We start from the raw sequence: 16502 nt of genomic DNA, 5'->3' as shown, positions 1-16502 counted from the left end.
GCATATCAACAACTCCGAACTCTTGCCCTTTTATATCACATCTTCCCACATTTTCTGTAATCTTTAATATGAGCCCTTGGTTCAGCACCCTGCTCACAGTGGATACTCAATTTGTGATATTCTTGGACTGATTTACTAATGGCTAGAAGAAGGAACCATTATTATGCTTACTAAGTCACACCTGAAATCAAATCTGGAAGAAGGATGCTTTCCAGTGGTTGCAGAGTGAATTCAAAAAATTTTTTAAAATCCGTATTGTGAAAAGAGTCAGACATAAAGTGAAGGTCAATGAGGGTAACAGTGGGATAATACTTGGGGAGGGAACAGAAACGGGATCATACAAAGTACTTACTCTGTCCCAGGCTATGCGGGGATGGCAGAGGGTGGGAGAAAAATGGTCTCTGCCCCCCAGAACCTTGTGGGCTAATTGAGAGACAAAGTATGCACACACAATGTCAAATAATAAAGCAGATCAACAAGATAAGAAGGAGCTGTCATAAGGCCTGGAGCCTTGTGGCTCAGCTAGAAACACGGAAGGAGTTCAGAGGAGAGAGGACATATTTTCAGTTGTGAACAGAGCGGACTTCACGAGGACTATGGCATCCAGCCTGGTCCTTCATGAGGAGGAGCAATTGACCCTTAGAGATCAGGGAACTGCTGTTTTGGTGTACAGAAGTGAGCGAGTGGGAAACCTCAAGGCCTGTTTGCCAAACAATGAGTTAACCAGTTTATCTGGTTAATGATGGAGAAAGCTGAAAAAAGAAAACAGGAAAAGACTGGCCACAAATGACTACCAGAAAGATCCGGAGATGGAAGCCTTTGTCTCCATTAGGAATAAAAACAATGCTTTTTGTAATGAGAGGGGTGTAAGGGTAGGAAGTGTGGAGGGCTAACTACCTTTCACTCACTCACGAAGAATTAGAATCTTGCAATCCAGAGCTTTAAACACAAGGGTGAAAATGCTTTTTTAATGGTGGATGGAACAACAGACCTCTGGAATCTAAGTTAGAATTTTGGAAGCATTTGAACATTTGACGAGGGATGAAATGATGTGCGTTTACTGAGAGTCTTCCAAGTATTAGTGTCATGTATCTGGAACAGGTTGGGGCTCTGCCTGAGGGAAAGGGAGCAGCCTGAGACAGGGGTTCCCCATTGGGCCTCACCCCCAAGATTATACTTGTATGTGTAATCATCTCTTAATAGAGTTCCAGGCTAGCTCAGGCAAAGCGATTTGTATGGCAAATTTGTATGACAACAAATGTGACAAACATAATCGGGAAGCTGGCTGAAGGAAGGCTTTTCTCTTTAGGACAACACCACCTTGAGCATATTTGCTGTCTCAGGATCAGAAGCTGCTGGAAAGGAAGAGCCAGAAGACACGAGACGAGCTGATCAGAGTGAGGGGCAGGGATGGAAGGGAGGGGAAGCCGTTTGCCCTGGGGAGGCGCAGGTTTACCTGATGCATGATGAAGTAAGGAGAGAAAGGGTGAGGCCCGAGTTTGAAGGTGGAGGGGAGCAAAGATAAAAGAGAAAGACAGGGAGAGGAAGGTGACACAGGTGTAAAGTGCTATGTGGCCCTTGGCGAGTGATTTACACATACGAGCCCCTTAAGTCTCAGATTACCCTCTATGATGATATGCATTATTAGGACCATTTCGGAGGCTCAGCAAGGTTAGGTAATTTGCTCAAGGTCACACAGCTAGAAAGCGGTTGAGTCAGGACTGACCCAGGTCTGAAAGTATTCTTTCCACAACACCACATTGCATCCATCCAGAGCATTCATTCGCACGGCATCGGTTACAAAGGGCTCCCTAAGAGTTAAATGGTAGGATTTGAGGAGTCCTCTCTCCCACTATGAAAGTGGCACGATGGTAAGGAGAAAGAAGGATTAAATTAGGGACTGAAAAAAACAGAATATCTGGCTAGGCCTCGGTGGAGCCTGGGAAGCATCTGCATGGAGGTCAGTAAAAGGGATGCTGAGCACGTCAGGGGGCCCAGTGCAATGCAGTTGACTTTTATGTCAAGGAGAGACTGGATGTCCATGAATCTGGGATGTGGCAATGTGACCTACTCCGGCCAGGCTCTCGAATCCTCTGTGGGGCAGATAGCACCAGAAGGCCTGGCTGACACTGGATGACATGAAGTTGCATTGGGTCATAGCGTGGTCCTATGATCCACACAGGCTATGTTGAACAGGCTTGGTGCAAATAGAGAACAAATAGTAGGGATTCCACAGGAGCAGCCCCTTCCCGACTTAATGAGGGCAATTCATCCCCTGCTGCACCAACCCACCATCTCCCCATTTCCCCACCTGTGGTGCCATCTTAGCCAGAACTTTCTTTTTTTTACCTGGCTTTTCTTCCCCCTGCCAGTTCCTGAGCTAAGAGTTTGCTTTCTCACCACCCTCAGAATGGCTGTTGCTGTTATTTCCCAGCTCTGTCTTGGTCCTGATCTCCTGTCAAGACTCTTAGCAACTCTTTTAGATGTTGGGTCCTGAGGGTACAGACCTCCAGCTTTAAATTCTAGTGAAGGTTTCAGCTTCCCTTGGGTTATTAGTTCATGTTGAAGCAATGAAAGTCTTGAAACAACCCTCACAAGTTGTCAGAGATGCTTCTGACTTCATAAATCTTAAAACATTTCAGGGTTGTTTTTTTTCCCAATGAAATAAGGTGTCTCAGAGAAGGGTGTGCGTGCACGTGGGCGCGCACACGTGCACACAGACACACACACACACACACACGCACCCCTCACAGCAACTAAAAGTCTCCAGAGTTTCTATATCAGTTTTGAAGACTGAGCATAATTGGATTAAAAGGTATAAACAACTGGCTTTGCAGGGACCTAATCTGTACCTGAGGTATACAGATTGATGATGGAGATTTAGCTAACTTACTGTCTTGCATCAATAAAATAAATAGGGCCATTAAAAACATACATTTTTATATATACATCTTTATCACCATTATTCTGAATAGATTGTGTGCCAAAAATGTGCTATGAATTTTCTAAACGTGACCAACCTGGCAGTATGTTACAAATAGTTATAGTATTATTACCATACGTTCTGGTATGTAGTTTCTGGGAGTAGTTTCTGAAGTTTCACATGCGCTGGTTGTGGTTTGAGGTTAGTGGTTTTTGATTTAGAAATTCCCATCCACCACTTGGCAGAGCATTGCAACTAACAAGAACAAAATTAGTTTGCAAAATGGAAAATGAACTCTCACAGCTGTCTTTCGGAGACCTAGCCTCCTGGTCTCCATTTCTCCAGCGGATGTTGGGGAGCAGCTGTGGGGGGTTGTGGGGGAGTGAATTCCCTTCTTTCCTCAGGGAAACCATTCCAGGGGTCATGCTTTAGAAAACCCTCCTCCCCTCATGGATTTTTGTTTTCAACTCATGGATCTGATTTGCAGTCAATTCATTACCAGACTCTGTTATTAATAATATCTGTGAATTTATGAGAAGTACGGCAGTCTTGAGACGTTTACTACCAGAATATCCTGATTTAGTTTTAAATAATCTCTCAAGTACATTAGAGTACTCTTCAATAGCAGCTCCCTCTCGCATCCCAGGGTTTGGCCTCTTGACTCTTGCTAATCATCTCCGGCTGTATGGCACCCAGGACCTTTGACTCTGTTCAGCTGGGGCCGATGCATCCTCTGTGTCTACACCTCACACTGCACTGGAGGAGAAAATGTGAAGTAAATTAAGATCTAGCTCGGAGAAGGGAGAAGGTAAGATGCCCAATTGGAAAGTGGGATTCCATGTTATCATTTCTAATTTATGAATATAAATAGATGGTTTTATTTATTATTACAGTATCACTGGGGGCTCTCTTAATGTCTAACAAATTCCGCCAGCACAAGATGAATGCATATAAATTTTTGTGTGGGGAGAGCTGCTTTTAGTTAGTACGGAATATCTCGGGAGATTATCCAGGCTCTTATTTTTTTATTTTTTCTTCTTCCTCTCCTTCTTTATTCTTTTTGAATATCTTGGCTTAGTAGTTTGTTTGTTTGTTTATTTATTTTTTAGTACTACCTTTTAAAGAAGAGTAGGTAGGTGAGACACATGAAGTAAAATAAAATTTAAAGGCCAGGAAGGTGATAGAAGTCTTGATTTGGCTAAATACTTAACACCTGACTTATTTCAACCCATTCTTTCCACCAGGATAGAGGTTCTCAATCTTGGTTTCACTGTAGAACCACCTGGGAGCTCTTAGATTTCCTGCTGCCTGCCCAGATGCCTGCCCAATTAAGTCAGAATCACTAGAGGCAAAATCCAGGCATCAGACCTTGTGCTAGAAACTCCACGGAGCTTTACGCCGGAGACTTCTCTGAGGCTCAGTTTACTCATCAATGAAATCAGGAAAATAATTGGAGGTAAAACATAAACTCAAAGAATTGTAGTGTTGAGATGGACATTTACCCTAGCATCGGGAGAATAACATGGGATAAAATAGGTCAACACTTTGAAAATAAAAAGGCAATAATAGTAATATATCTGGAATATTACAATGGTGATAATTTAATCCTATTTACAAATGAGAATTTTTTTGGAGGGGTACATGTCAATTACATTTATGAACTTATCACTAACCTACCTTTTCTATCAACAAAGTGTCCTTTGGGGGAAAGGGACCCAACTTTCTCCACAATCCCTGGAATGAGCAAGATGTATTAATGTCAATTTCAGTGTCCTATGTGCCTTAATCCCGTGGTTCTCTACTAGATGAGTACTAAGGTAAATAAACTTAAGCCAGGACAATTCCTGTTGGTATTCTGTAGTCATGGTAAAGGAAACAACTGTGATACTAAAGAAGACAACAGAGCGGATAATGCACACATTACCTACATGGAGCTGGGGGTACACAAATGGAATTTTGGGGGGGGAGGATGAGAAGGTTCTCCTTCTTAATCAAACTTCTCATATGCCAACATCCATCACAATTTGAATTTCACCAGTACATAGCAACAGAGGACAGAGCTGTTGCCTCTCTCAGACCCAAATTCCCCAAATATGTATCAAGTACCTACACAGTGCTAGTGCTTAAAGACTGTCCTCTCAGACCCTTCAAATATATATTCCTTTCTCCATCCTCATAACAACCCAAGAGGCTGATTCTATTATCTTCAGTTCACAGACACAAAAACAGATTTAAGGGAGTGAAATGACTGTCCCAAGGTTACAACAGGAGGGTGAGCTGGTGCTCCTTCCGGAAGCCCACGTTCCTCTCCTAGACACCTGGCTGCACGTTGATGCTGCCTTTGTCCATCTGGTTTGCTAGAACAATCCACCTAGATGCCTCACTCATGACTCTTTGCATAACAGAGCAGGGGCCCAGAACACCAAGGAGCACAATGGCATTCCCACCCAGAGTGAATGAAAAAAATGAGCCTAGAGTAAGGTTAAAACAAGTGACTTTTGCTGACTAGATTTTCCGATTCTATTGCTCTACTCTCTGTTTCATAAGGGACTGCCTTTTCAATTTCAAGGGCACCAAGTGAAAAGGTCACTGTATAAGCAACAGAGAAAATTAGGACAAATGAGAGTACAGGAAATGCTTTCTGACGACTTCCTCAGGGCTCAGATAATTATTATTACCTCTTTCCCCCTGAGGTAGAGTTTCCTGCAGTGATCAGATATAATTTGATCACCAAATGCAAAATGTCTTGTCAAATGGACTTCCATTTAAATGCCTAATTTATTTATTTTGATTGCTTGGTTGTTCATTTGTTGCACTTAGAGATCTCGAAAAACACTAAAGGCTCGTTGTGAAAGTTTATATATGCTTTTTCATTTATGTTTCTGAGACAATAATCATTTTTCTGATTTAGTTACTACATAAATACAATTTCAAAAGTTAAGCAATCATTTCATACATTTCGGGTTTTTTTTTTTTTTTTTAAGTTTCTGCTAACATCAATAGTTTTTTCCCTCAGAATCTAAGGTCTGTTAGAATGATAAAAAGGGTACTTTTTAGTTTTAAATCTCCTAGATAATCCCTTAAATGTTATCCTCACTTTTAAGAAATGTCTTTAGGGAATCTGAGAGGGAAAACTAAAATGACAGCAGAAGTCCACGTTTTAGAGGGCGTGGTGGAGCCTAATTATCAGCAAAGTGGGACCATGTGTAAAAATGTGTACAAAGCTGGTTGAGAAGGCAGAAAGTTACTGCTGAGAAATGTACATGCTGCTTTAGGGAAAGGAGCAACCTAGTTTTCCAAAGGTAACAGCCAAAAGTCTTCCTAATTTTGTTTCTTTATCCCACGGAACTGGGAATATATATATGGATACAGGGTCATTTGGTTTGGAATCAGGGTAAGGGTGCTTCTAATTGCTTTCTAGCCCCCTCGAATATACAGACAAATGTGCTTCCATCCACAAAGTTATCTTAAAACAGATATGCATATCCTGTCGGAGCTGGCTCTGCTGGACATCTCCTTCCCTGCCTCCTTTGGGATAGAGCACTGGCGTCTCCTCCTCTAGGGAATCCTTTATAGCACTGCTCTCCCCACCCAGAGGCTGGCTGGCGTGGCCTCCCTCCGATGCCCTGCGACTGTCTGCCGTACCAGAGCTTCCAGAGGGCGGGCCTGCCAGGCAGGGGTCCTCTGACGAAAACGTATTTAAAAACCTAAAATGGCGGGCGCCTGGGAGGCTCAGTTGGTTAAGCGACTGCCTTCGGCTCAGGTCATGATCCTGGAGTCCCTGGATCGAGTCCCGCATCGGGCTCCCTGCTCAGCGGGGAGCCTGCTTCTCCCTCTGACCCTCCTCCCTCTCATGCTCTCTGTCTCAAATAAATAAATAAAATCTTTAAAAAAAAAAAAAAAACACCTAAAATGGCTATTTGCAGTCTATGAAATCTCTTTCCTCTATGACTCTTTGTGAGCCTTCAAAGGCCATGTTTCAAATTCTGATTTTCTGGCTTATTCTGTGTGGTCAGAGTCCCACTGTTTCTAGTGCTATCATGCAATTGCACAATTTGTAGATCATGGGCTTTTAATGAGCATGTTGATCAATCAGAACCAACTGCTGCCACAGGAAAGGCTGCAGCAGGCCTGTGCCTCTTCCTCCCTGCAAATCTAAGGGAAATGTGCCACGACCTAGATAAGTTCCTTTGAAGATGTTGCTAACTCGCATGAACAATCATTTTAACGGTATGATGTACACATGCATTCTTTTGCAATATTCACGGTGCTTTCATGTATAACAAAGGACAGGTAGATATAATTCAGTGCATAGGACTTTAAAGCAAATGGGCTTGGAGTGAGGAGACCTGGCTGCAAATTCTGACTCAATCACAACCTTTGCTACTCCGGGCAAATCACTTACCTTAGCCTCAGTCTCCTCACCTGTAAAATGGGTACAATAATATCCACTCTGTCTATCCTGCAGGTTTATTATTAGGCTTACCTGAGACACTTCCTAACTTTTCCCACTTCATAGAAAAGGATAACTTTTGTTCAGCACCCTGGGATAAATGCAAAGGTTTTGAGGCTGGAGGTGATCACTTCTGGACTCTAGCTGCCCTGCCTGACTATCCCAAGGGCTGAGGGGATTGGTATCTTTATACATTTATACACCAATTAGGAAGTTCTGCTCTATGAAAATATTTAAAACAACCCTTAGCTGTATATCTATACTCACATTCAACATTCATAAATATCCTCCTGTTTTACATCTCTACACATGAAGTGCTAGAAAAGAGCTACCCTACGACCCAGCAATTGCACTACTGGGTATTCACCCCAAAGATACAAATGTAATAATCTGAAGGGGCACCTGCACCCCAATGTTTATAGCAGCAATGTCCACAATAGCCAAACTATGGAAAGAGCCCAGATGTCCATCGACAAATGAATGGATAAAGAAGAGGTGGTATATATCTACAATGGAATATTACACAGCCATCAAAAAAAAAAAAAAAGAAATCTTGGGGTGCCTGGGTGGCTCAGTCATTAAGCGTCTGCCTTCAGCTCAGGTCATGATCCCTAGCAGAGCGAGCCCCACATCGGGCTCCCTGCTAGGCGGGAAGCCTGCTTTTCCCTCTCCCACTTCCCCTGCTTGTGTTCCCTCTCTCGCTGTGTCTCTCTCTGTCAAATAAATAAATAAAATCTTTTTTTTTTAAGATTTTATTTATTTATTTATTTAAGAGAGAGAGAGAATGAGAGAGAGCACATGAGGGGGGGAGGGTCAGAGGGAGCAGATTCCCCGCCTAGCGGGGAGCCCGATGCAGGACTCGATCCAGGGACTCCAGGACCATGACCTGAGCTGAAGGCAGTCGCTTAACCAACTGAGCCACCCAGGCGCCCTAAATAAATAAAATCTTTAAAAAAAAAATGAAATCTTGCCATTTGCAATGACGTGGATGGAACTAGAGGGTATTATGCTAAGCAAAATAAGTCAATCAGAGAAAGACAATTATCATATGATCTCACTGATATGTGTAATTTAAGAAACAAGGCAGAGGATCATAGAAGAGAGGAAAAAACGAAACAAGACAAAACCAGAGAGGAAGACAAACTATAAGAGACTCTTCATCTCAGGAAACAAACTGAGGGTTGCTGGAGTGGAGGGGTTGGGAGGGATGGGGTGGCTGGGTGAGGGGCATTGGGGAGGGTATGTGTTGTGGTGAGTGCTGGGTGTTGTGTAAGACTGATGAATCACAGACCTCTACCCCTGAAACAACTACTATGTTATATGTTAATAATAATTAAAAAAAAGAAAAACAATAACAAAAAACAAAAAAATTTTAAAAAGTGCTAGAACCTCGGCCCATGGCCATCACGTGGTGGAACATGAACAAGATCCCAAGCTCTTGTCACCTTGGATGTAGTCTGTCTCAACACTGTGCTTTCAATCATACGTTATCCCTAAAATTAGTGATTTGGGGAAAAAAAGACACAAAACCACCTGACCAATCACTATGGTGATAATTTAGAGAAGTGGAATATTTTGTTGCCTTCAACTCACAGCCAGATCACTTGAAGCCATAGGAAGGCTGGCAAAATTTCTATCAACGAGCTAACCATGTTATACTTGTTCCTGCCTGTGTTCATGTCCATATCAATATGCACATGTCTGTCTTCTAAGAACCATTAAACCTAGGTCTGGAGCTTCCACGTACCCATGAGGGTTACAATAGTACCTAGATTATACAGTTGTTGGGAAGAACACGATCAGTTAACGTATGTGAGGTGCTTAAAAGAGTCCTGGGCAGACTTTATAAGTGAAGCACTCTATGCATATATTGTGATTCAAAACAAACTTTATCAATCCATTGTAGAGAGATATAGGGACAAAATATAACGACTGTGCTCCTGAGAATTCCTTCATACAGTTGTATCATTCGACTCTAGTACTCAAATAGCAGCAGTGGCATCTGGGAGCTTTGAGAAATTCAGAGCCTCACATCTACGACATTAGAATCTGCATTTTAACAAGATCCCCAGGTGACTTGTGAGCGAATTCAAGGTTGAGAAGTGCTGCACTGGAGTACTTCAAGGCTTATGTGGAGACCCTTGGGTCAATTGTATTTTTGGTAGGAATCATGCAAAAGCAGTACTGACTCAGAAAATCTGCTCTTATTGATGTATTCAGAATGTAGGTTGGGGGGCGGGGGCTGGCGACCACGTGCATGCACCTCCCAAGTCAGAAGGCAGACCCATCTGAATCGAATGAAAGGCTCTGTGCAGGGAACCATGACAGCACACGTCAGGACGGATCCATCAGAGGAACAGTCTGAGATCCCATCACTGTTCCGGTGTGTTTGAAGGGGAGGAACAAATATGAACACAACACTTTACAAAGGAGGCGATATCATTAGGAAATCTGCAATTTTAGAAAGGAACGTTAGGAGTACATATAGGGAAAGGAGGTAGTCACTTACATTAACCCAGGGATGCTCAAGGACTTGCACAGCAGAAAATCGCTGATCGACATCGACCAACAGCATCATGGTGATGAGCTCCTGTGGAAGGGAACGTTTGATTCCATTTGTCTCATTTTTATGGCAGAATTCTGAGCATTTTCATATGTGGAAGTTCTCTTTTAGTTTGGAAAAGCTCTAAATTTTAAATATATCAACTCAACTTACCCACAGCCATCTAACACCTTTAGAAGTTAAAGGTGAATACTTAGAACTATAAATATATGGCTTATAATTGGGAGAAAAAAATGAAATGAAGATTAAAATGAAAGTGTATTAAAGTGTATTTAGTAGAGAAGAAATAAATTATATAAGTTAAAGAATTAATATTCCTTTCTTTGTCTAGAATTTCACACTTGAATGGCAGATTTCTAAGTTCGTTTAATACAGAAATCTGTTAACATTGCCTCAAAAATTTCCACATTCATCAATACCAATAAAATGGAACTATTAAGAGGCAAATGATTTAATGGTTCTGAAATTAATGAGACCGCCTCATGAGTTCAAAATGATTTGGACCAGGAAAGCACAGCTTGGGTTTTAATGATGAGTCTGTCATACATTTGTCCACTTCGGATTAGAAGTTCCCATGTAACAAAATGGTTAGATATGTGTTATCCAGTTCCTTACATTCACGGTCTGAGTACCATTCCGTGATGGGGATGATTTATTTCCACTGATGTAGAGATTCTACCTTAAAGTTCTCATTATGTTCTTTTCTTGCTTCAGGCTCCTTTGTGCAAGAAGGCATTCATTCAGTTTCCAACATAGGCCGGGACTTATTAAAGCAACTATTTGGTGTGATGCCCTTTGCCAGGTGACATGGGGGTGTGGGAGATGGTCCTATCTGTCAATGACTTTGAGCCCTCTTGTTATGAGTGACAGCACTGAGAGGTTGATTGGTTCCTGAAGAGATTGCTCACAGGCAAAAAGACCTCTACCCCCACAGAAAAAGTCAGGTTTTAAATTGAACTCACACTCAGGACACAGAGAAAGGAACGGCATACACACTGAATAATCAAAAGTCAATTATTTCTCAACATCAATTTTTCAAAAATTTAAGTCAATGCTTGGAGACGTAAGTTTAAGGAATCAATTAAAGAGTTTTCTTTTTTATCTCAAGCTCTACCAATGTCTCCATGTAAGATTTTTAGTTTTCTTAGAGGTTGCTCTCTTATTCATTCATTTTAATACATGTTAAGCATTAGTTATATACTGGTTACTACACAGGCATTGATGATATAATAATAAACAAAATACATAAAAATCCTTGTCTTGATGAAATTTGTGTTCTAGTGGGAGAAAATTAGAAAATAAATGACATAAGTAAGATGTATCCGCCTATCTGTAGCTACCTATCTATAAAGGTAGACAGAGAAAGGCAGTTAGATGGTATACAAGAAGGACATGTGGGTGTAAGTCCTATAGAGAAAAATAAAGCAGATGAGGAAGTTAAGGTGAGCTAGGAAGATTAAAGACCTGCAACTGAAAACAGGGTGGTCTGGGAAAGCTTCCCTGAGAGGATGAAATTGAGTTGAGACCCAAAAGAGATAAAGCCATAAGCTATGTCGAAATCTAAGGCAGCCTGGTGTGGGTTGGGTATAGCAAGAGGCTATAGCAATGTAACTGGAGTGACAACAGGGAGTGATGAAAACAGGGAAACAGAGACCACTTGATAAGTTGAGATGGCTACAAACAGAAGACTTGATGACTGTGAACTCTTGGAAAACCTGGTAATTATAACCAAAATGGACAGAAATCTTATTTACAACATCATTAGGTCTCTGCACAAAATGAGTCAAAATCAATAATTGCATTAAGACACACAGGCTCTCAGGAAAAGGAAACGCACTGGAAACCTACCTTTGCCGAATCAGAAACGTTATCCCAGTATGGAGAGGGAAAGTCCACTTGCCCCATCAAAATCTGATCAAAAAGCACCTCCTGGTCATCACCGCTTCTGTTTAGATGAACCACAACAAGGAAAAAAACAGCACTAAATTGTCAACCCAGGGTATGTCTCTTCACTCTTAGGCATTCAAGCCTTTCCTTTCCCCATAAATGTGTAAAATGTGTGTTTTTAAGCCATTCAAAATGTCAGCATGGAACCGTTTTGGACAATTAGGAAAGAATGAGTTTTTAAATTATATGAGGAATATTTATGGAAGGCATGTAAATGAGTATGTACAACACAGAAAAAATGACAGGCACTGGAAGTCAAGTTCTTATGTTCCTTTCCTGCTTCAGGCTCCTTTGTGCAAGAAGGCAGAATGGATCACTCAGAGAATACAGAAATGCTTTGTTGGTGCTGAATAAAAGATGACTGCCCGTACCCACGGAACGGAGGGAAACCGCACAGCAGGATGTAAGTGATTACACCAGCTGCCCAGATGTCCACCTTGAGGCCATATCTGCAAAAGTAAGTGATGTTAGAGTTAGCAAAAGTCGGGCCAGGACAAATTATGGGACACTGGCAAAATAGATGACTCTACTATTCTAAACCAAAAACCAAGCTAAACAAAATTTAAAAACCCAACTTTAACAAACACTAAACTAAAACCCACCAGCTAAACAGAATTCAAGGAAAGAACAAAAAAAAAAGAGAGAGAGAGCGAAAGAGAGTAAGACATATGAATAAACATCGAAGTAAAGCATGCCTAAGATCATATCCAAGTATCAGTAAGTGAGAGGTTTCATCAAAAAGGTCTATTTTGTCATATCAATTTTAAGATAGGGATGGACCCTTGAAACTATCTAAGTCCCTGATGTTAGAAAAAAATGATTACATATAGGACATTCTCCAATTTGTAAAGCACTGATATATGTTATCTTATGCTGTCTTTCCAACCACTCTTTACATTACACAGGATAAGTATTATTGCCTATTTTATAGAGGAGAAAACCAAGGATCCGGGGGGTAAATAGTTTTGCTCAAGATCACACATCAGTGGCAGAGCTGGGTTCCAACCAGGGCCTCCAAGAGCCCAACTCAATCTTCTTTCTCCCCAGGGCCCCTCCCTCCCGGCAGGATGTCAGAGTACTCACGGCAGAAAACTAGAAAACGTAGCCAAACCCGAGGCAGCATGCTCTGAGGGAGGTCAGGCAAGGTTACAGATGTGGGCTCCCAACTCACTCAAATTTGATGGATAAAAAAGTCCCCATACCCTACCTCCCACCTGAGGGATTTCCCGGCTGGCATTCCCTTTTCCTCTATTCTGTTCTTCTGCCTTTCTGGTCAATAGTCAAGCAGTAAGACTATCTCTGATGGGTCACCAGAGGATACAACCCAGACCTTGAGGTGTGCGTTTGCGCCACTCATTGAGGGGAGAAAGTAAGGCCGTCTCCCCTTGCTGCACCACCCTTCCCCAATCTCCCGTGTTAGACTAGTGCCTCAGAACTTGGCCTATGATCCTTGGCAAGAAATAGGGCTCTTTGCATAAAGAGCCCTTTATTCACACGCCCCAAGTTCAAATGCTGACTCAACCACTATCTAGTCATGAGCTTCCATGAAACCCAACCATCGCAGAGACATTACTCATGTGCAAAATGGGAATCATACCGTCTACTGGAAGAGTGAAGAATCAAGTAAAGGAGCTTAAGGCCTGGCAGAGGGTAGGTCCTGAATCAGTGTTAGGCCACCCACCTTCTCCCCCAGTTCTAGAGATTTTCATTCATCTTACACTGCTGCACACAGAAACCAGAAAATTCCCAGTGGCCCTCTGATGCCTAAGGGTGTTTGTATTGCACAGATAATCAGTGGACCGCCAAGACGGCCAAAATGAGACTGGGACAGGAGAATAAGGACAGCTGAGAGAAATAACCACAGGAGACTGTAATCACCGCACACAGCAGTGTCTGTTTCTTTTATCCAAAAGCAAGTTAATTACCATCGCTATATGTCTCTCTGTTAGTCTGAACATTTTGTACTCTGGGGTTAATAACTGCTGTTCTACCTTTAACAAAGGCCACATGGAAGCCTTGAACAAGATTGCAGTAATTGGCAACTTGACTGGGGAAACAGAGAAAATGGCTCTCACTTAAAAGTTAAAAAAAAAAAAAAAGTTGAAAGAAATCTGACAGCTAATTCTGTCTGGATGGGACAGGGCGGTTTTCTCCTATTTCTGAAGCAGACTAGTTCTTTGGCAAGCACAGCACTCCAGTAAACCACGGGAAGCATTTACCCAGTTTCCGCGATGATCTCTGGAGCCACGTATGTCGGGGTGCCACAGACCGTGTACAGGGGGCCGTCTACAATGGTGGCCAGTCCAAAGTCACCCAGCTTCAGCGATTTGCTGCCATCTTGGTGTTCGTACACCTAAAGTAAAAGTAAAGAGTGGAATCGCCTTACAACCAAGAGCTCAAAAGCTCTTTCTTGAAGGAATGAGAGGCATTGTGGCTTAAATTTAAGGTATTTACCATAAAGTGAAAAAAACAGGCAATTATGCAATGGTATACATATAAGAATATCTTTTTTTTTTTTTTAAGATTTTATTTATTTATTTGAGAGAGAGAATGAGAGAGAGAGAGAGCAGGAGAGGGGGGAGGGTCAGAGGGAGAAACAGACTCCCTGCCGAGCAGGGAGCCCGATGTGGGACTCGATCCCGGGACTCCAGGATCATGACCTGAGCCGAAGGCAGTCGCTTAACCAACTGAGCCACCCAGGCGCCCCAAGAATATCTTTTTTTAGATTACTGCAGAATCGGAAACATGGTGAACAACCAGCAAATGGAAATTCAATAATAAATGACGGTGTGTTGATACAGTGGGATGCTACATGACCATTAACATGGTGATGTGGGTTTATGTCTATTGAAATAAATTATTTTGGCGAAGCTCAGATTTCAGACTGGTTTGCATAAAAGGTGTGCTAAAGAAAAAAATACATGCAAAGAAAAATGTCTGAAAGAACACAGTGTTAGTGTGTCTGTCTCTGGGTGGTAGGATTATGAGAGATTTTTTTTTTCTCTTTGCTTATCTGTATTTAATGTTTTCTACAATTAAAATTGATTTGTGTAATACAATGAAATATAGAAAGTCTCTAGTGCAGTACTTCCAATTTATGAAAGTAATTACCTCTCCATTTTAATATGTAAGAAGCTTTAAAAATACAGTTCTTTAGTAATTGAACAAAAAAATCTACACGTATATTAAAATACTTCATTTTCAGTGGCCCACATTTCCAACAAAATCTATTTACATTTTTTTATTAATAATTGAAAGGGATATTAACATTTCATTTCACCTGTGGCAATTTGGAAAGATTTATCAGGTGCAGAGACAGCATCCAGTCCAGGTTTCCTTATTAAGGCAGTAAAAATCTCTAGTCTTTCACCCAACAAATCAAGAAAAGGATGCATGTGACCATAGGCAAGTGTTTATACCGCTTTAATTCCAGCCCATGATCAAACCAAATGGGTTTGCTCTAAAGAGTATCCCAAACCACTTCTACTGTTTCAAAGAAAAGATCAAAGGGCATTCAGAATTCTAATTCAGGGTCTTCCATTGGAATCAATAAGATAAAGAAAACCACAGTAGAAAGCTAGTATTCCCAGTAAAGGCAGGAGATGCCTTGAGGACATGGTGAAGTTTTCCACGTACATCAAAATAATTCATCCAGCAAGTAGAAGCCTGCATGTTCTTCTCTTGTCGCCTTGTGATCATCTGTACTTGATAGAGCAGCCTGAATCTCTAGCACAGCAAGACGCATCTCCACACATCAGGAGCCCCACTACCGTGAACACACACCACGTCTCCCTTTCTTTGGAGAAAGTAGATTAACTTCCCATTTCCCTGCAGTTTCAAGTGCAGATGTTTGGCCAGCTAAGCGGCAGCATCAGCATCGATCATTTGGATCTAACGGTTTTGGCAGAGGCAGGGAGTCAGATCTTCCCTTCTGGAGAGACCGTGTCTTTTCTGCGCAGAAAATATTCTTTTACATTTTCTCCACACTCAGAACGTGGAGTCTTCTCCTTAAGGGCTTGACCACCATCTAGTTTGGGCCCTTGGGCAGGTGCCCAGAGGCTTGTGGGGTCACCTGCACATAGGCTGTTAGGGCAAAGACGGCTGTGTATCCCTCGTAGATGTGGCTTTGCCCAGTTGTCATCTGGGGTGGACACTGTCCTCCCTCCTTTAACAACACAGCTCTCCAGCCCATCAGCAGGACCAAGTTTGAGTTAGGGACGCTGAAACATGAGAGCTGCAAAGCACAATGTCATCCCCAGCCTAAACGTTCTCGGGCAAAAAAATCCCTAAATCGTAGCCTTAGCACCTCCACCATTCCGGCCATCCAAGTGACAAGCAAATGTTTTTCATGAACAGAATCCTGAGATGGAAACATCTAGAAAATTATCTAGTTGACTTCCCGGACAGAGCAGAATTGTTTACTTCCTTAATTCCATTTTGTTAGCAATAATCTTCCTAAAATGCAAAATAATCTCTGGCTTTGATGTTCTGTTAGGTCCAAACATCCATGGGCCGTGTTTTGGGAGGTCATGCAGATTTGAGTTTACACAACTCCATTTACACAGGAATTTTGTGGGTTTCCTCTAAACATACTATCTATAATCACCTAACTGTAT

General features: G+C 41.9%; 1 protein-coding gene across 3 annotated transcripts in view; it reads right to left on the bottom strand.

The window, feature by feature from the left end:
• The window catches only part of DCLK1 (doublecortin like kinase 1), a 338663-nt gene that overhangs the window by 20477 nt on the left and 301684 nt on the right, over window positions 1–16502 (bottom strand). For all 3 annotated transcript variants that reach the window (XM_021678287.1, XM_021678288.1, XM_021678289.1), the window contains 4 exons: window positions 14106–14239; window positions 12258–12335; window positions 11788–11884; window positions 9886–9966 (listed from right to left, as the gene is read on the bottom strand). In XM_021678287.1, the coding sequence (XP_021533962.1) occupies window positions 9886–9966; window positions 11788–11884; window positions 12258–12335; window positions 14106–14239 (390 nt within the window). The remainder of the gene's footprint in view (window positions 1–9885; window positions 9967–11787; window positions 11885–12257; window positions 12336–14105; window positions 14240–16502) is intronic.

The sequence above is a fragment of the Neomonachus schauinslandi genome, chromosome 3 (assembly GCF_002201575.2).
Source record: "Neomonachus schauinslandi chromosome 3, ASM220157v2, whole genome shotgun sequence".
NCBI lineage: Eukaryota > Metazoa > Chordata > Mammalia > Carnivora > Phocidae > Neomonachus > Neomonachus schauinslandi.
Note: the sequence above shows the minus strand (reverse complement) of the source record. Positions and strands in the feature narration are given on the sequence as shown.